At 51.5% G+C, this 17,079-nt stretch overlaps 1 protein-coding gene across 2 annotated transcripts in view; it reads left to right on the top strand.

The window, feature by feature from the left end:
• Window positions 1–84: 84 nt before the first annotated feature.
• The window catches only part of LOC129205924 (signal recognition particle subunit SRP72), a 79,481-nt gene continuing 62,486 nt past the window's right edge, over window positions 85–17,079 (top strand). The window contains exons 1-7 of one of the 2 annotated variants that reach the window (XM_054824372.1): window positions 85–1,070; window positions 1,788–1,952; window positions 2,815–3,011; window positions 4,982–5,113; window positions 7,070–7,186; window positions 8,027–8,144; window positions 8,715–9,650. In XM_054824372.1, the coding sequence (XP_054680347.1) occupies window positions 128–1,070; window positions 1,788–1,952; window positions 2,815–3,011; window positions 4,982–5,113; window positions 7,070–7,186; window positions 8,027–8,144; window positions 8,715–8,920 (1,878 nt within the window). In that variant the 5' untranslated portion in view covers window positions 85–127 and the 3' untranslated portion in view covers window positions 8,921–9,650. Of the gene's footprint in view, window positions 1,071–1,787; window positions 1,953–2,814; window positions 3,012–4,981; window positions 5,114–7,069; window positions 7,187–8,026; window positions 8,145–8,714; window positions 9,651–17,079 lie in introns of those variants that run through there. The other variant, XM_054824371.1, reaches the window with a different exon arrangement.

Genomic DNA, 17,079 nt, shown 5'->3' with positions numbered 1-17,079 from the left:
TGCTGGCGTCACGCGCGGGACGGGGCGGCTGCGCGCGCCGTCTCCCAGGAGGCAGCAGGCAAGACGCGCATGCGCGGCTGCTAAGCCCCGCCCCACTTCCTCCCGCCCCGGGGGCGCCGACCCCGCCATGCACCGCCTGGCCCCGGCGCTCCTGGGCCGCCTGGCCCGTGCCCGGCATTGGGCCCCGGTGCTGCGGGGCGGGGCGGCTGCCAGCGGCGAGGAGGAGCAGTTCGTCTTCCCCGAGTACGAGCTGGAGCCGAGCGATGAGGCGACAGCAGCAGCAGCAGCGGCGGCGGCGGCGGCAGCGGCGGCGCCTCGCCGGGGCAGGGAGCGGCGGGAGCGGGTCCCGGTGGCGACAGGGCAGCTCGACCCCTCGGTGCCACCGAGCGGCGTAAGCTGCTCGGGCTGCGGGGCCGAGCTGCAGTGCCGCGACGGCGCGGCGCCGGGCTTCGTGCCGGCGGAGAAGTACCGGAGCCTGTCGGAGGGCCCGGACGGCGCGGCGGGGTTGCGGGGAGCCGTCTGTCAGCGGTGCTGGCTGCTGGCCCACCACGGCCGGGCCCTGCGGCTGCAGCTGCCGCCCGAGCAGCACCGCCAGGTGGTGAGCGCCGCCCTGCGCCGTCCCCCGCGCCACGGCCGCGGCCCGCTTCTCCTCTACCTCCTCGACGTGCTGGAGCTGCCCGACCCGGTGCTGCCCCAGCTGCCGGCGCTCCTGGGCCCCGACGTCCCCGCCGCCGGGCTGCTGGTGGTGGGCAACAAGGTGGACCTGCTGCCCGCCGACTCCCCCGGACACCTGGGGCGGCTGCGGCAGCGGGTGGTGGCGGCCTGTGCCCAGGCCGGCCTGCGTGAAGCCCCGCTGGTGGATGTCCGCCTGGTGAGCGCCAAGACGGGCTTCGGCCTGGAGGGGCTGGTCAGCCGGCTGCAGCGCTCCTGGAAGTGTGCCGGTGACGTCTACCTGCTGGGTGCCACCAACTCCGGCAAGTCGACGCTCTTCAACACCCTGCTGCGCTCCGACTACTGCAAGTCCCGTGCCCCTGACATCGTCGACAGGGCCACTGTCTCCCCCTGGCCAGGTCAGAGGAGCAGCTCTTCCCATTGTAGTGGGGTCACGCGCTCAGAGGCCATCTAGCCCCAGGCCTCCTGCAAGGCTGCCCTCAGCCACCCTTGGGGCAGGAGGACCCGTCACCAAGTGCATACCCACCACCCTGAAGCATCGCCATTGTGGGCATTGAGCTCCAGTGCTGCGCCATGCTTCCAATTGTCGCCTTCCCCAGGGCAGCAAGGGTGGGAGGCATGCGCAGAGAGTGCTGTGCGTCTCGGAGTGCTAAGGGGGCTGGTAAACCAGAGCTGGCCTGCGTGGTCCCCTGCCAGTGGGAGCGGTACCCAATCCATGTGCCTTGCCATCTCCCTATTAATTAGGGGTGCCTTCCAGACTAGAGAGACCAGGAGGTGGACTGGCGAGCACCTGTACAACAATTGTAGGCCAAACCAGCTGCCTGGAGGTGGGACTTGCCTGGAGTGTATTAAGTCAGTCTTGGCACTACTTGGCTTTGAGACCAGTTTCATTGAACCATAGGTGGGAGCAGATCTCAAATGGATGGATGCCTTGTTTCCACCAGCCTGGCTGGAGAGGCTAGTATTTTATGGGAGCAGCTATAGTTCCATCTCCAACTTTGTGTTACAGGGTTTCACTCTAAAGTTGGAGAAGCAATTTTTTTTTTCTTCTTGTTCCTCAGAGCTTAAATGTGCCAGGTAGTTAGAGGCCCAAATGTGCCTTCTGTTTTTCCCAGGAACGACACTGAACCTGTTGAAATTTCCAATTATTAATCCTACATGTGACAGGATATTCCGAAGGCAGGAGAGGCTGAAAGAGGAGGCAACAAAAACAGAAGATCAGCTAAGCAGTGAAGAAAAAAAGTGCCTTAATCACCTTAAAAAGCAAGGTTACTTGGTGGGTGAGTATTGCCTGAGTAAAGGTATTGCCCGTCTACCCCAATGAAAATACTGCATTACAAAGAGGACTGTTAACTCCTTAATTTGCTGTAGAATCCAGCTGGTTTTAGCAAGCAGTTTCTTCCCACTCTGAAATAACTCTTTTCCATTTTAATTATGGGAAGAACATGCTATCTGTAGTAGTAATAAAAAATTTCCAAACTTGCATTCCAGTTATTTTGACCAGTTTTTATTCCCCAAGTAAGGGGTGCAAGACCTCTAGCTCCTCGGTAAAATAGCACCATTAGAATTTCCTTTGAGTACTTATTTTTCAACTGTTGTACTAGTAGTGCAGAGGTTTCCTCTGTGCAGTGAGCCTCCCATCAGCATTTGCTAACCCAGTTCAGATGGCTTAGTAGTTTACAATGATACTGCATTATAGGCCATCTCTCATTCCCAAAGGAAGAAAACAAGTTTCATTTTTAAATAATCTTATTGGCTGCAGGCCACAGTGGTTGTACATCATTTTATTATGTATCCCAAAGAGGGGGTGGCCAGAAGATAGCTCTGATTTTCAAGTAATTCTGTGTTTGACAGACTAAGGCACTAAAAAATGAAGGGAGCCTGCTTTACTGTAAAACAGAAGTAACGGACTGTCTGTGATCTGGTCCCTGCTACGGTTTTGGGGCTTGAGGAGCGCTAAGCAAGAATTACAGAAGGGATTTCCTAGCATCTTGTCTTTTGAACACACAAATTTCTAGCCACATAGCATCTTTCTGACATTTATATTACCATCCCTTTTAAGCAAGGGAAGGGACAGATGTCCAATTGAAGGAAAGGCAAGTTAATAAATTAATTACCAGGAAACCTTTCATTTTAATCCAGGAAGAGTTGGAAGAACATTTCAACGGCAGAAGTCTAGCCCTGTGGTTGACTTTGACCCTGACATGCTGTCCTACAGCGTGGATGAAGATCCCAAACATTCCCCTAGGAAGCGTGAGGAAAGGGAAGAATTCACGTACAATGAAGTGAAGGATGCTCGCTGGTGTTTTGACACTCCAGGGATTGTAAAGGAAAACTGTGTAGGTACTCTGTGGTGCTGTGTCTTGGGATGACAGGGTTTGGGAGGACTGCTTTAGCTGTGCATGTGGGAGAGTATTTCTGCTGCAGTCCTGGGGTTAGGATTCTTTTGGTTTGGGCAATTGTGTTAAAATATGGTTTGTATTTACTTGGGAAGGGTTCATTGTCTTAACACTGTTGCAGTTCTGAATAGTGCATACTGTGATCTTCACAAAGGAGCTGTATGACTGCGTCATCAAACTTTTGTTAACATCTAAATGAAGGGAAGTAAATGATAGTGCTGTAAGCAACATTATATCAGCATCACCCAATGAAGCGTGCACTTTTTTAGTTCTGCCAACCTACTGAAAAAGGTGGAGCTTAGGAGGATAACCAGTGTGGTGTGACTGAACCAAATCTTTGAGAAAGCGTTCTCCTGAAGCTAGCAGGGTCTGCAGTGTTCCTGTTAATAGCTCCAACACGTCATGCCTGCCTTAATGTTTCAGTAGAGCAGGGACTCTGAAGCCAGTGTTCATGTAGCGCTCATGTCTAAAAAAATCGTGGTTTGATTTTTAATTGCTTAGATATATCTGCAGAGCTGCAGGTCATCTTTCTGAGAAGATTAAAAAGTACAAAAAGATAGGAAAGTTCTGATGAGAATGAAGTGCAAGAACTGTTCTGAGACTGCACAGCTCAAGTGCAGATGCTGCTTTCAGGAACAATAGAAAACTACTGTTTTTCTAGTAGATGTGTTTCTGCACATGGCTGCACTCATGTTAAAGCACAGTAAATATTGTAAATCTTGCATGAGCTTGTTCCAGTCAGACCCAGGATTCCCAAATCCATAATCCAACAGGCTGCTGGTAGCTGTTATACTTTGTTATGGACACTATTGAGTGCACCCTCAGCAAGTTTGCCAATGACACCAAGCTGTGTGGTGTGGTCAACACACTGGAGGGAAGGGATGCCATCCAGAGGGACCTTGACAGGCTGGAGAGGTGGGCCCGTGCAAACCACATGAAGTTCAACAAGGCCAAGTGCAAGGTCCTGCACATGGGTCGGGGCAGTCCCGAGCACGACTACAGGCTGGGCAGAGAATGGATTCAGAGCAGCCCCGAGGAGAAGGACTTGGGGGTATTGATTGATGAGAAGCTCAACATGAGCCGGCAGCGTGCGCTTGCAGCCCAGAAAGCCAACCGTGTCCTGGGCTGCATCAAAAGCAGCGTGACCAGCAGGTCGAGGGAGGTGATTCTGCCTCTCTACTCTGCTCTTGTGAGACCCCACCTGGAGTACTGTGTCCAGCTCTGGGGGCCCCAGTACAGGAGAGACATGGAGCTGTTGCAGCGAGTCCAGAGGAGGGCCACGAAGCTGATCGGAGGGCTGGAGCACCTCTCCTATGAGGACAGGCTGAGAGAGTTGGGATTGTTCAGCCTGGAGAAGAGAAGGCTCCAGGGACACCTTATAGCAGCCTTCCAGTACCTAAAGGGGGCTACAGGAACGCTGGAGAGGGACTGTTTACAAGGGCACGGGGTGACAAGACAAGGGGTAATGGGTTTAAGCTGAAGGAGGGCAGATTTAGGTTAGGTATTAGGAAGAAATTCTTCGCTGTGAGGCTGGTGAGGCACTGGACCAGGTTGCCCAGAGAAGCTGTGGCTGCCCCCTCCCTGGAAGTGTTCAAGGCCAGGTTGGATGGGGCTTTGGGCAACGTGGTCTAGTGGAGGGTGTCCCTGCCCATGGCAGGGGGGTTGGAACTAGATGGTCTTTGAGGTCCCTTCCAACCCAAACCATTCTATGATTCATTGCCATGGAGATTGGTGACATCTTTACCTACTCCTGTTTCTCACTGTGTAGACTAGAATCAATCTGTTCTGTTACGCATTCTTCACACTGCTCTAATTGATCTTTTTCCTCTATCAATATAATGCCAGTATTCAATTCATTGTCCCCATTGAAACATCTGGAATGAGTTACAGCAGTACAGTTTCTTTTGCAGGTTTTAAATCTCCTGACAGAAAAAGAAGTAAAGCTGGTTTTGCCAATGCATGCCATTGTTCCACGGACCTTCATTCTCAAGCCAGGAATGGTCTTATTTTTAGCAGCCTTGGGACGTGTAGACTACTTACAGGTGAGGGAAGAAAGGATTTTGTGAGCTGCTGCTTTATCTCTTGTTATGGTAGCAGACAATAAAAGGCTTTCTGGGTAGCTTTCCCAGACCCTTTCTTTGCTGTTTTTGAGATGATGAATCTGTCAATAAAACACTGCATAAAGTAAAAATGCCTTGGGGTGAGGTGTTGCAGTTGAAAGGTTTGATACAAAATATTGCACACTGGTAACAAGTATTGTATAACGGTAACTGCTTCTGAATGCTGTCAAATGCCTTCAGCTTGACGTGCTTCCCATAACATACAAAGGCGCAAGGCAGGGAGGGAGGTAGGAAGGAGAGTGCCAGTATTAACTGGGAAAAGAGGTGCTTTTCCTCATTTCTGTGTTTTGTGAAAGCTGTCTGCCAAGAGAAAGGCATGGGCATTTTTCTTTCCTGACACAGACCTCTCTGAAGAATTTGCTTAAGGAAGCAGTTAAATGTACATATATTTTAGTTTCCGTAAAAATATTTTTAAAAGGTGCTGTGTGCCCCTCTCACCTCCGCACCAATTTCTGCCATGTATTAGAAATCCCCTGCAATATACCTTTACTGAGCTGTGTGGAGCTGACCTCCCTTACCTCTGGAAGGGGTGGTTCCTTCCAGATATGAGTCTAACACTTCTGATAATGCCTTTCTCAGTAGTTTGTCCTGTTTTGGGAAGGGCATGTGTGTATGGCTATCCCTTTGTTTCAGTCAGCTTTCCAAGATCGCCATAGGAATGCTGAATTGGTACTTTGCTGCTGGAAGAAAACCAGAAAGGTGGAGGGGATGGGATTCTCTAAGTAATAGTGTACCAGTATGGCAGGACAGCTCCATTACAGTTAAGGCGAGAATCCAGAGCCCCAGCCTGAAAAACAGCTTGGCAGTACAGAGGAGTAATCCCTCACTCAGAAAAAATGCTGTTTGTGAGGAGAGCAACCCAGCAGAAAAGAACCTGTCTTTATCAGTACTGTGTTGGCCAAGGCTCTCAGAAAAGAACTAAGCATGTTGGTTGGGCACCATCAGGGACTCAAAGCATCTGGATTTGCATCTGTGATGCAAAAGTGGGACAGTGATACAGGTGAAATCTTACTGGCAGTAAACACCCTCTGCAGAAACACGGTGAGGCCAGGCCAGCCTGTGAGCATGGATGAGGCCTCTCACACGATGGAGAAAGATAGGGCAGCGAGGGCAGCCACAGGGCTGCCCAAGGGGTTGTTTTATCACGAGAGATGACTTTTCTTCTTGGGACTTGTGGAGAATGCGGCTTGTGTTGGCAGCCTGGGGAACCTGAGGTCAGGGTGAAGAAGTGTCACACCATCTCCTGATGAGAGAGGATCAGGCTCAGAGACATGCCCAGTGCAGCAGGGCTGGCACACTTGGGTTTCCTTATTTCAGGCTGCTAGCAGTGTTTATAGAGGTCTCTCCCCTCTCTAATCTTGTTTGCTTTGCGTGCAAAAGTTATGAGAGTACCTGCTGAAATTGCTCCGCATTCAATCTTTGCATAGCTTGAGAGCAGCTTGGAACCAAGTATGGCTCAATGAGAGATGCATGTTAAAATGTAAAGTGATGGAAGAAGAAGCTCCAGACAGCAGATGTCCAACACCTGTCCTGCTAAATAACCACACTGAGTTTGTTCTTGGGGATTAAATTTGAGCAAAGATATGTCTTGGATGATTTGCCTGTGGTGAGCAGATGTGATGGCAGGGGATGTGGTATTGGGGTTGCTTTGAGGCAAGATGGTGAAGCCATGGGTGCTCCTTTCCTGGAAGCTCAGCTCCCCTGTTTATATAAACCCTGGGTGCTCTGCAGTGACAGAGGCAAGGACCCTTTCTCAGACAAGGAGGGGACATCAGTCAAACGGGTTTTCAACATGCAGGAAGGAAACGGAGCAGGAGAGAGCAATTCGAGGCTGCTTTTCTGTTATCATATGTGACATTCTCTTGTTATTTATTCCAGGGAGAAAAGCCTGCCTGGTTTTCTGTCATGGCTTCTAACCTGTTACCAGTCCGCATTGCTACCTTGAGTAATGCAGATGCCATCTACGAGAAGCATGCTGGCCAAGAGTTACTAAAGGTAAGAGGAGGTGCTGTCGTGGGCTCTGGGTTGCAGATAGGCAGGCCGTCCTGCCTGGTGAAGTGCCGTGCCTGGGGCATAATTGATGGGGAAAACCAGCACATCAGGGATTTGGGACTGCTGCAGTGGGAGAGTGGAGATCTGCAGCACGAAGCAGTCTTGCACAGACTGCGTGGCTGCAGCTGTGTTAGGAGAGAGCACCCGAGATGATGCATTTTCAGCAGAGCTTCTGTTTCTAGTATTCAGGCTGATAAGGTTTGCAGTGCTCTGCTCTCTGATGCTTGGCTTTTCTTGAACACCCTTAAAGTGCAGGCAGCAACAGGGATATTTTCCATGGCAAACTTCAGACTGGGGTTTCAGAACAGATTGCAGTTGAAAAATGGACGTTTCTCATTCTTTCTCTGCTGGATCCTCTGCACATCCCTGCATCTTTTGGTGGTCTGACTTCCCTTGGTATTGCCACGTGCTGTGTAGCACTTGCAGATTGATGGGGAATGGGGTAAGCTGTCCTTGTCCTGGCAGCTCCCTTCCTGCGCACATGGAGAACAAGTGCTGTCACTCACATCAAAGTGACTGGCTTGAGCCACCAGCTGGTTCCTGTACGGGGCACTCCATCTTTCCTCACCTCTGAGCTCCCGCTGGGTTGCTTTGGATGTGTCCTGATTTTGCTCTTGGCAAACCTGATGTAACTCCTGTAAGGTATTCAAGCCAGCTCTTACTTGGATAACAACGGTCTAATATCTTTATTCCCATTTATGCCTTGCTCGCCAGTTTAAGGTAGGAGCGCTGAAGCTTGGGAGTGCTCGACTGTGAAATCTTTTCTCCATGTTTCGATGTTAGGTTCCCATGGGTGGGGAAGAGCGAATGAAGGAGTTCCCCCCGCTCGTCCCTCAGGACATTACACTGAAAGGAATTGGTACTACTGAGGCAGTTGCAGATATCAAGCTTTCCTCTGCAGGTAATTTAATATTTCTTCATTAGTTTGCTTTGCAGGGTCTGCATCCTAGAAATATTGATGGGAAGAGGCTTCTGAAGGGGCAGAGCAGTATTTCCTGCTCAGAGCAGGACTGTCACCAACACAAAATCAGGGCAGCTGTGACTTGTCTAGCTGAGGCATGGCAACCTCCAAGAATGGAGATTGGTCATCCTGCACAAGCATGTTTGTCACATTGGAATACTTTATGTTCTAGCTGCCATAAAAGTTCCACAGCATCAGGAATGGCTGTGATACTGTTGGCTGTCCAGGTGAGAGGGAAAGGGCCATGGACTGGAAAGCTTTATTGTTGTGGTTTTGGTAGTTCCCACCATCCCTCTTAAGTTCACCAGGAAAGAGCTGTGTCTGGGGAGAGCAAGATGTGGCTTGAGGTGCTGCCTTTTATTGCGAAAGGGCTGGATATTACCTTTGAGCTTGTTTTTTCAAAGAAATCACACCTGGGTAGCTCAGGTTCTTAGCCAACATGGGAGGCACTGAGTTTGCATTGGAGCCCTCATTCTGGCTCTTTTTTTTTTTTTTTTTTTGGCTCTGCAGGCTGGGTGGCAGTGACAGCTCACGAGGAAGAGAAACTGCTGCTCCGAGCCTATACTCCCAAGGGCACAGCCTTGGTGGTGCGGGAGCCTCCCCTTTTGCCCTACATCAGTACCATCAGAGGGGCCCGGATCGCAGGCACTGCTGCCTATAGGACCAAAAAGCCTCCTTCCCTGGTGGAAAACCTGAAAACTGTGGGGAAGAGATAGCACTTATCATCATCCAAGCAAGGTAGAACAGCCTCTGGAGAACCTTGTTGCTCTTTGATATTTGGGAAAGCTTGGACTCCTTTTTAAAACCAGACAGGCACATTTTTGAAAGTGGGGCTGGGGGGGAAGTGAAGCGCCTGATGCAGTGCTCCACAAGCCCTGATCCAGCTACTGAGCTGCAGGCATTCTGAACGAGCGCAGTGGCTGGTACCTTGCTGTGAGAGGTGAAACAGCTGCTCCCTGGGACCTGCCAGTGTCTATGAGCAAATCCCTTTACCCATTCCTTCTTGAAATACGGGATGGAAACTCACCTGCCTGCCCTGGGCTGGCCTTGCTGCTCATAGAGCAGGTCTTCTCTTGCAGACACGCTCCCGCAGGTCGGACACCATCACCTTGTTCTTGGAGGCCTTATGGAGTTTCCAGAGTTGAAGGAGGTGGAGGGAGTGGGGAGGAGCAGGGAATGCTCCAGTGTGGGTGTGACCTTCCTAGTGGCTGATAGTAGTTGAACAACATTGACCAAAAATCAGGTCCTTTCACTCCATCAACATCTGGGAGAGATGAGGGAGTGCAGCACCCTGCTTTTGGACACAGGAAAGTTGCATTAATGAAAAGTAGGTCTGCTTATATGCCTGAAGAGGAAACTTTTGCAACTTGCTGCTTTGATTTGGTTTCTGTACCTTGTGTAAAGGTTTCTGAAACTGAGGGTGTAGAATAAAACTTTCCAAAGACACTTACTCTTTTGTATCCTTTTCAAATTGCTGATGATGCACTCTTGTGTGGGCATAAGCATCACGCTAACTACGCAAAAGATCCAGCAGGAAGGCCGGTGGTAGAGGAAAATGTATCGTGCCGAGTCTGACAGCTGAAGAGAGGTGCGGCTGCTGCAGCTCCATCCTGCCAGGTCCAGCCACTAGTGAGGCTGAAGATGCATTCCCAGTAGGTGCAGAGCTCACGTACACATCACATACATACACATGGATCAGACAGACACACAGCACTTACATGAACATAGACAGCACCAACGGCCTGTATACATACATGCACATGTGTACATGTTGGATCCTTCCAGCTGCTGGGCTTAGACACTCAGTCTTCCCAGTAAGTGCTGGTTCCTGGTTGCTATTCTCTTGGTTGCTGGCACCTGGAGATCATAGAATTGTTTTTCTTTGGAAAAGACCCTTAAGATCATTGAGTCCAACCATTAACCTAACACTGCCAAGTGCACCACAAAACCATGTCCCTAAGCACTACATCTACACATCTTTTAAATACCTCTAGGGATGGTGACTCAACCATTTCCCTGGGCAGCCTGTTCCAGTGATTGACAACCCTTTCAATGAAGAAATTTTTCCTGACATCCAATCTAAACCTCCCCTGATGCAACTTGAGGCCATTTCCTCTTATCCTATTGCTTGTTACTTGGGAAAAGAGACCAACGCCCACCTGGCTACAACCTCCTTTTAAGTAGCTGTAGAAAGTGATAAGGTCTCCCCTCAGCCTCCTTTTCTCCTGGCTAAACAACCCCAGTTCCCTCAGCTGCTCCTCACAAGACCTGCTCTCCAGACCCTTCACCAGCTTCGAGATGCAAGCCCCTGAGGCTGCAGCCCCGCTCCAGTTACTGGTACAGACAGTCTCACTCACAGACACAGCTGGCCAGGCCTCCCCTGGTCCCATAGCCTTGTGCTCTCCTAGAGCTGTCCAGGTGTTCTGACACCCTGAGCTGGCCCTTACAGACCCCCACGCTCCTTTTGTCCTAGGCCGCTTCACATGCTGTCCAGCTTGACCATATCTCCATGGATGGAGACTCCAAAACCTCCCTGGGCAACCTGTGACAGTGCTTGGTCACCCTCACAATAAAAAAAGTGTTTCCTGATGTTCAGAGGGAATCTCCTGTGTTTCAGGTTGTGCCCATCGCCTCTGGTCCTGTCACTGGGCACCACTGGAAAGAGCCTGGCTCTGTCCTCTTTGCACCCTCCCTTCAGGTGTTCATAAACGCTGATGGGACCTCCCCAAGCCAAAGACTTATGGTGATGAGTTTTGCTCCTGGACAGAGGGGCTGATGGCTCCGCAAACACAGCCCTGAAAGGGACCCAGACAGGGTGTTCATTCCTCAGGAGTCCTTCAGTTGGGTTCCTGTCTGTCATTGTGCTCCTGTGCAGCTCTAGGCTTGTGCAATGGGCCTTGGATGGGCTGATGGCTCCCATGATGGGCCTGGGAGAAGCCCAGCAGCACGTTATTTGGGTTCTCCCTCCCACCACTGTCTCTGTGTGCTGCTTTGTGGGTGTGCAGCCTGGGCTGGAGAAGTTGCTTTAGTCTGGATGGTGCTTAAAGACGCCTCTTCACCATCCTGCACTGCAGCTACGTTTAGACAGCTCTAGAGGGCCAGCCTGCAGAAACCCAGCGCTAGCCCCATCTTGCTGCCTGCAATGATGTTTCCAGCCAGAGCTGACCACAACATCGGTTTTCACTTACGGATCACACAGATACTCAACGTTTTGTGCCTCGAGGAGAGCCTGTCTTGTGCCGGTAACACACTTGATTTAACAGGGGTGTGGGAAAAAACAGCAGAAAGCACTATTTTCTGCTTGCAGCTCCTCGTTTGGGGGGGTTATGCAGAGCGGTGCTAGGAAAGCAGGCATGGAAAAAGGCACAGCGCTCCCAGCTAAAGTGGTAGATGGGAAAAGGGTCTGGCTGCAGTCTGTTCAAACTAGCTTGCCAAATCCAAACCAGGCATCCCTTGTAACATTCCTCCGCCACTGTATGGCTGGGAAAGACACGACATGAAAGGCAAACAGCTCCGCATGCAGACAGAGTAACTGGAAGACCTGCCTCTGGTACAGCGGTGGTCCTCAGCCCAGGGGTTGGACATGAAAAATTGCAGCCAGGCAAGTGTTTGGTGTAGCAGGTCCCCTGGTTTGGGGGGAAGAAAAAGCCTTTTCACAAGGATGGGTGGGCTGTGCGTGGGTTCAGGGGCTGCCGGAGATGAGCCCAGGAGAAAAGGTTTGCTGCCAACGTGGGGGCGTGCATGCCTCCTGTGCCCAGTGTCCTGTGGTGTTCAACCCAGACGGGCAAGCGGTGAGCTGGGGCAGTGCAGGGGCTTGGTGTTTGCGGGTGTGTAAGGGCTCTTGCAAAAGCTGCACTGTGCCACAAGAGCAGCAGCCAGCCAGCAACAGCCCCAGCCGGGAACAAAAATGGGTGCTCCTGACAGATGCTAAACCTTGGCATGCAGGAGGTTGTAATGTGGAAGCAATTAGTGCCTCAATGAAAGCATAGACATGCCTTTTATGAGATCCCAGGGCTGAATTAAACCGGAGCTGAAGACCTGCTCGGAAACGCTTCTCAAAGGGAGGGTTTGTGTCAGGTTTCTGCCAGACAGCCTGAAAGGTAAGACAATTTTTACCATGCCTGTGGACAATGGCTAAATTCATCTTAGCACAGGAGCCAAAAGAAAAGGTGGTTTGAGTCTGTGCATAAAAATGAGGCATAAGGAGAGGGCTGGGAAGGTCCAAACCTCTGGGAAGGTCTGCTTTTCATGGGTGTCCCTGGGTGCACTAGCAGGGTGCAATCATTTATAGCTGCTCCAGAAGAGAGTATTCAGCAGAACCACTCTGTTTGCTGAGAACTGCACACAAAACCAGCTCACGGCTTTGAATGGGGTAGTTAAAATACAGGTAAAATCCTGCAGAAGGACAGATTTGAATGTGTAAGAGCTAAAGCTGGCTGGCAGTGCCTTGGAGCCAGTGGGGGGTTGCAGCACCCATGGGTGTTTGTGTACTGGGAAGGGGTTGCTCCTCGACTTCCCAGCAAAGCGCGGAGCTGGGTTGAAGCAGGGCAGTGTGTTTTGCAGAACTGGGGCGGGCAAAGGAGGGCTGCATCTCCCCACGTGTCGCCGCAGCTGGGAGCCCCTGGGATTTGCTTTGGCACACATCCGATGGGGTGCCAGCTCCCTGCCCAGTGGCTATTCCCTTTTTGGAGCTGCTCATGGCAGGTGGCTCCCAGCCTAGGAAAATGGCTGCTGCTTTTCATGGCAAGAGCAGAACAAGTCTCATGTAAAGTTTGAAATTTTGCCCACTGTTAACACTCCCGAAATAGCCTGTAGTGCGGGGAGAGGTGCATTGGGCCGGGAGCCTAATGGACCAGAAGTTTCAAGCATCTGCTTCCTGTTGATTTTCCTGTGATTCACAGCTTGAAATTGCCCATGAACTCCCCTCACCAGTAACTGTCTTCACTGATCTTGTAGCTAAACTGCTGGGGGTTGCCCAACATGACTGGTGCTGGAGCAGAAACTTGATGGTGGGTCCGTGCCCTGGTGGTGCATTGACCCATCCCGGTGGTTCCTCCGGTGGCAGAGTTGTGTCCGTGCAGGTCAGCTAGCAGCATCCCGAAACACCAGGGGCAATTCCTGACCGGCTGCTGTTGAGAACGAGTTGGTGGTAACGTCCCAGGCCACATATTGGGTGCCACGGTGTGACTGTGGCCACATCTTTGAGTTATTCTGTGCCTCGGGTCCCCAGTCCAGCCTCACCAGGCAGCACCAAACCACCATCGGGGTTATCCTGGCCAGCTCTCAGCAGACCCAGGGCTTAGTGCCTTTTGGAAGGACTAAAGCAGCATATCAGCCCTTTATTAAAACCAAGACCCCCAGCACAGCGACGGGAAAGGGGCTCAGCCTTCTTTTTGGTTTTCCTCCATGATTGCGGGGCTCAGGGATGCTGAACAGAGAGCAAACAGCAAGGCCAGATCAGAGGGCAGGCGAACGTGTGCTGTGCTGCCCATGTGTTACCTGGGGAGCGTGTGCTATGCTGCGAGCGTGGGGCGTGTGCCTGCAACGCCGCGGATGTGCGTTAGGTGCGTTGCACAAGCGCGTGCTCTGCTGCAAGCGAGTGCTCCTGAAATCTCCACTTAAAAATGACTGCCCCTTGGCAGTTTGACCCTCTGAGTCCCTGCTTAAGGCAGCACACACCTGCGCCAGCACTCGGGAGGTGGTCCTGCCGCTTTGTAACCACCCAGGGCGCTGCTGATGGTCCCTGTCCCTGCCATCCCCACCAAGGGACCGGTCACCATCTTCCCACTCAACTTTTTGCCTCAACTCTCCTTCATCTGTTTATGATGGAAACAAACCCAGCCACAAACCCCACCTGTCCCCTCACCTCCAGCATGGCCTCTGCTGCAGATGACGACAGTTTGAGTGCTCTGACCTATACAAGGCTAAAAGAGACCAAGAACGGCTCCTTCGACCAGCCTGCAGGCCAGGGCCAGGTTCAGCCAGTTGGGTTGAGCCCCAGGGTGTCAGACATTGCCTTGCTGCAGGTCTGGTGCTTCCAGCAGAGGAGGGAGAGGCAGGGAACTCAATTTACCCAGCTTAAAAATACAACCTGGCCAAGGGAAGGGTTTTGCCCTTCTAGAATTACCTTTTCCTATGTATAGCTTATACTGTACATGAATGAGGTAAAGCCACTTGTGTCAGCATGGCTCTCCTGGTTTCAGCTGAGATAGAGCTCATTTTCTTCATAGTAGCTAGCGTGGGGCTGTGTTTTGGATTTGTGCTGAAAACAGCATTGGAAATATAGAGATGTTTTTGTTATATAGAGATGTTTTTGTTGCTGAACTGTGCTCACACAGCATCAAGGCCTTTTCTGCTTCTCACACTGCCCTGCACCAGGCTGGGGGTGCACAAGAAGCTGTGAGGGGACACAGCTGGGACAGCTGACCCCAAGTGGCCAAAGGGATATTCCATACTATATGACATCGTGCTCAGCATATAAAGTCGGGGGGAACAGGAAGGAAGGAAGGTGGCGGCGTTCAGAGTGATGGCGTTTGTCTTCCTGAGTAACTGTGACAGAGCCCTGCTTTCCTGGGGATGGCCGAACACCTGCCTGCCCATGGGAAGTGGGGAATGAATTCCTTGCTTTGCTTTGCTTGTGCGTGCTGCTTTTGCTTTACCTGTTAAACTGCCTTTATCTCAACCCATGAGTTTTCTCACTTTTACTCTTCTGATTCTCTGCCCCATCCCACTGGCGGGGGGGGAGTGAGCAAGCGACTGCGTGGGGCTCAGCTGCCGGCTGGGGTAAAACCACGACAACGGATAAGCTGTAAAAACAAACAAACAAAACCCAACCCCCAAACCAAAACCAGGAACCTAGCATTTTGGCTCCTTCAGAGCACCCTCCACGTGGGTCAGCGCAATCCCAAGCACAACTATAGGCTGGGCGAGGAATGGATTGAAAGTGGCCCCAAGGAGAAGGACTTGGGGGTATTGATTGATGAGAAGCTCAACATGAGCCGGCAGTGTGCGCTTGCAGCCCAGAAAGCCAACCGTGTCCTGGGCTGCATCAAAAGCAGCGTGACCAGCAGGTCGAGGGGGGTGATTCTGCCTCTCTACTCCATTCTTGTGAGACTCCACCTGGAGTACTGCGTCCAGCTCTGGGGGCCCCAGTACAGGAGAGACAGAGGAGGGCCACGAAGCTGATCAGAGGGCTGGAGCACCTCTCCTATGAGGACAGGCTGAGAGGGTTGGGATTGTTCAGCCTGGAGAAGAGAAGGCTCCAGGGACACCTTATAGCAGCCTTCCAGTACCTAAAGGGGGCTACAGGAACGCTGGAGAGGGACTGTTTACAAGGGCACGGGGTGACAAGACAAGGGGTAATGGGTTTAAGCTGAAGGAGGGCAGATTTAGGTTAGGTATTAGGAAGAAATTCTTCGCTGTGAGGCTGGTGAGGCACTGGACCAGGTTGCCCAGAGAAGCTGTGGCTGCCCCAACCCTGGAAGTGTTCAAGGCCAGGTTGGATGGGGCTTTGGGCAACGTGGTCTAGTGGAGGGTGTCCCTGCCCACAGCAGGGGGGTTGGAACTAGATGATCTTTGAGGTCCCTTCCAACCCAAACCATTCTATGAGTCTATGATCAGCAAAGCCCAAATAAGGCAGCTGAATTAAGACATGAGCTTGTTCTGTCCCCATGCGATCCAGCAGGAAGCTAAGCCATCCCCTACTTGAGCTAACTGACCTTTTGGGCATCTCGGTGTGTGGGCAGGAGCTCCCGCTGCCCTGCAAAGCACTGCAGAGCCACGCACTTGTGCTCGGCTACCCAGTTCTGCAGAAAACCAACACAGCATAAAGCAGCTTCTTCTAAGCATGTTTTCTATCAGTTTTTCTGCCAAGGTGCAAGCAGCTAGTCAAAGATAAGCATGACCTGACTGCAATTTTAAGGGAAAATGGTTTCTCAGGTTCCAACCCACTTATGTTCTCTGGTTCCAGCTAGCTTGTCCCCAGAGCACCTTCCCGGGGACAGGGGCAGTGAGGGGCAGCACTAGCTGGTGGTACAAAGGGCAGGGCCTCCTCTATCGATCCAGTTTGAAATCATTAACTCGCACATCACGGCAAAGAGGCACGCGAGTACCCGCACCCTGCCACCTCTGCCACGCTCTCAGAGCATCTCCCCTGCAGCCCATGGGCAGGCTCGGGTACCACTCCTGCTCCCTGTCCTTATGCCGGCTTTACCATAAACTGCATACACGCCGTCTACAAGACTTTGAGGGGAGCAAACCAAAACCTGCCCCTTACCCAGGTGATGACAGCCCCTGCCACGCTGCAGCCCTCCAAGGCTATGTCCCACCATAGCGGCACACCCTGCTCTTTGCTGCTTGACTACTAACTTCACAGCTCAGAAGCCCAAATTCTCATTGACAGACTAAGATGACTCTGGGGGGGGCATCGTTTATGAAAAAATATTTAATCAGAGAAGACAAAAGCTCACTTCTTATGCTTCTAGGAACATCCCAAATTGTTCAAAGCTGCAGCAGCTGCATATACAACTATACCCAAAAGTTCATCAAACATCATTTGACTTTATTCCTTGGCAGATAGGAATTGTTCTGCATTAGTAGAAGGCAAGAATGACCAAGCCCCAGAAAGCAGGTTAGCATAATGCACTAATCCAGCTGAGGTTTTCAAAGAGCCAGGCTGGCAGAGAAATGAAAAGTCACCCTTGCAGGCTATACCGGGCTCTGCAGCTCTCAAGACATTTTCAGTATCTATATGGACAGTATCACAGCCATAGGGATGATGGGTGACCCCTCATTTTTATAAATCTACTGCTAATTCCTCAAATGGACAGCACCAGAAACCCTTTGGGAATGCAGGAGGAACAACTGCCACCCGCAT

Source organism: Grus americana, chromosome 4 (genome assembly GCF_028858705.1).
Source record: "Grus americana isolate bGruAme1 chromosome 4, bGruAme1.mat, whole genome shotgun sequence".
In the NCBI taxonomy this organism is placed as follows: domain Eukaryota; kingdom Metazoa; phylum Chordata; class Aves; order Gruiformes; family Gruidae; genus Grus; species Grus americana.
This window is presented reverse-complemented; position numbering and strand designations above follow the sequence as displayed.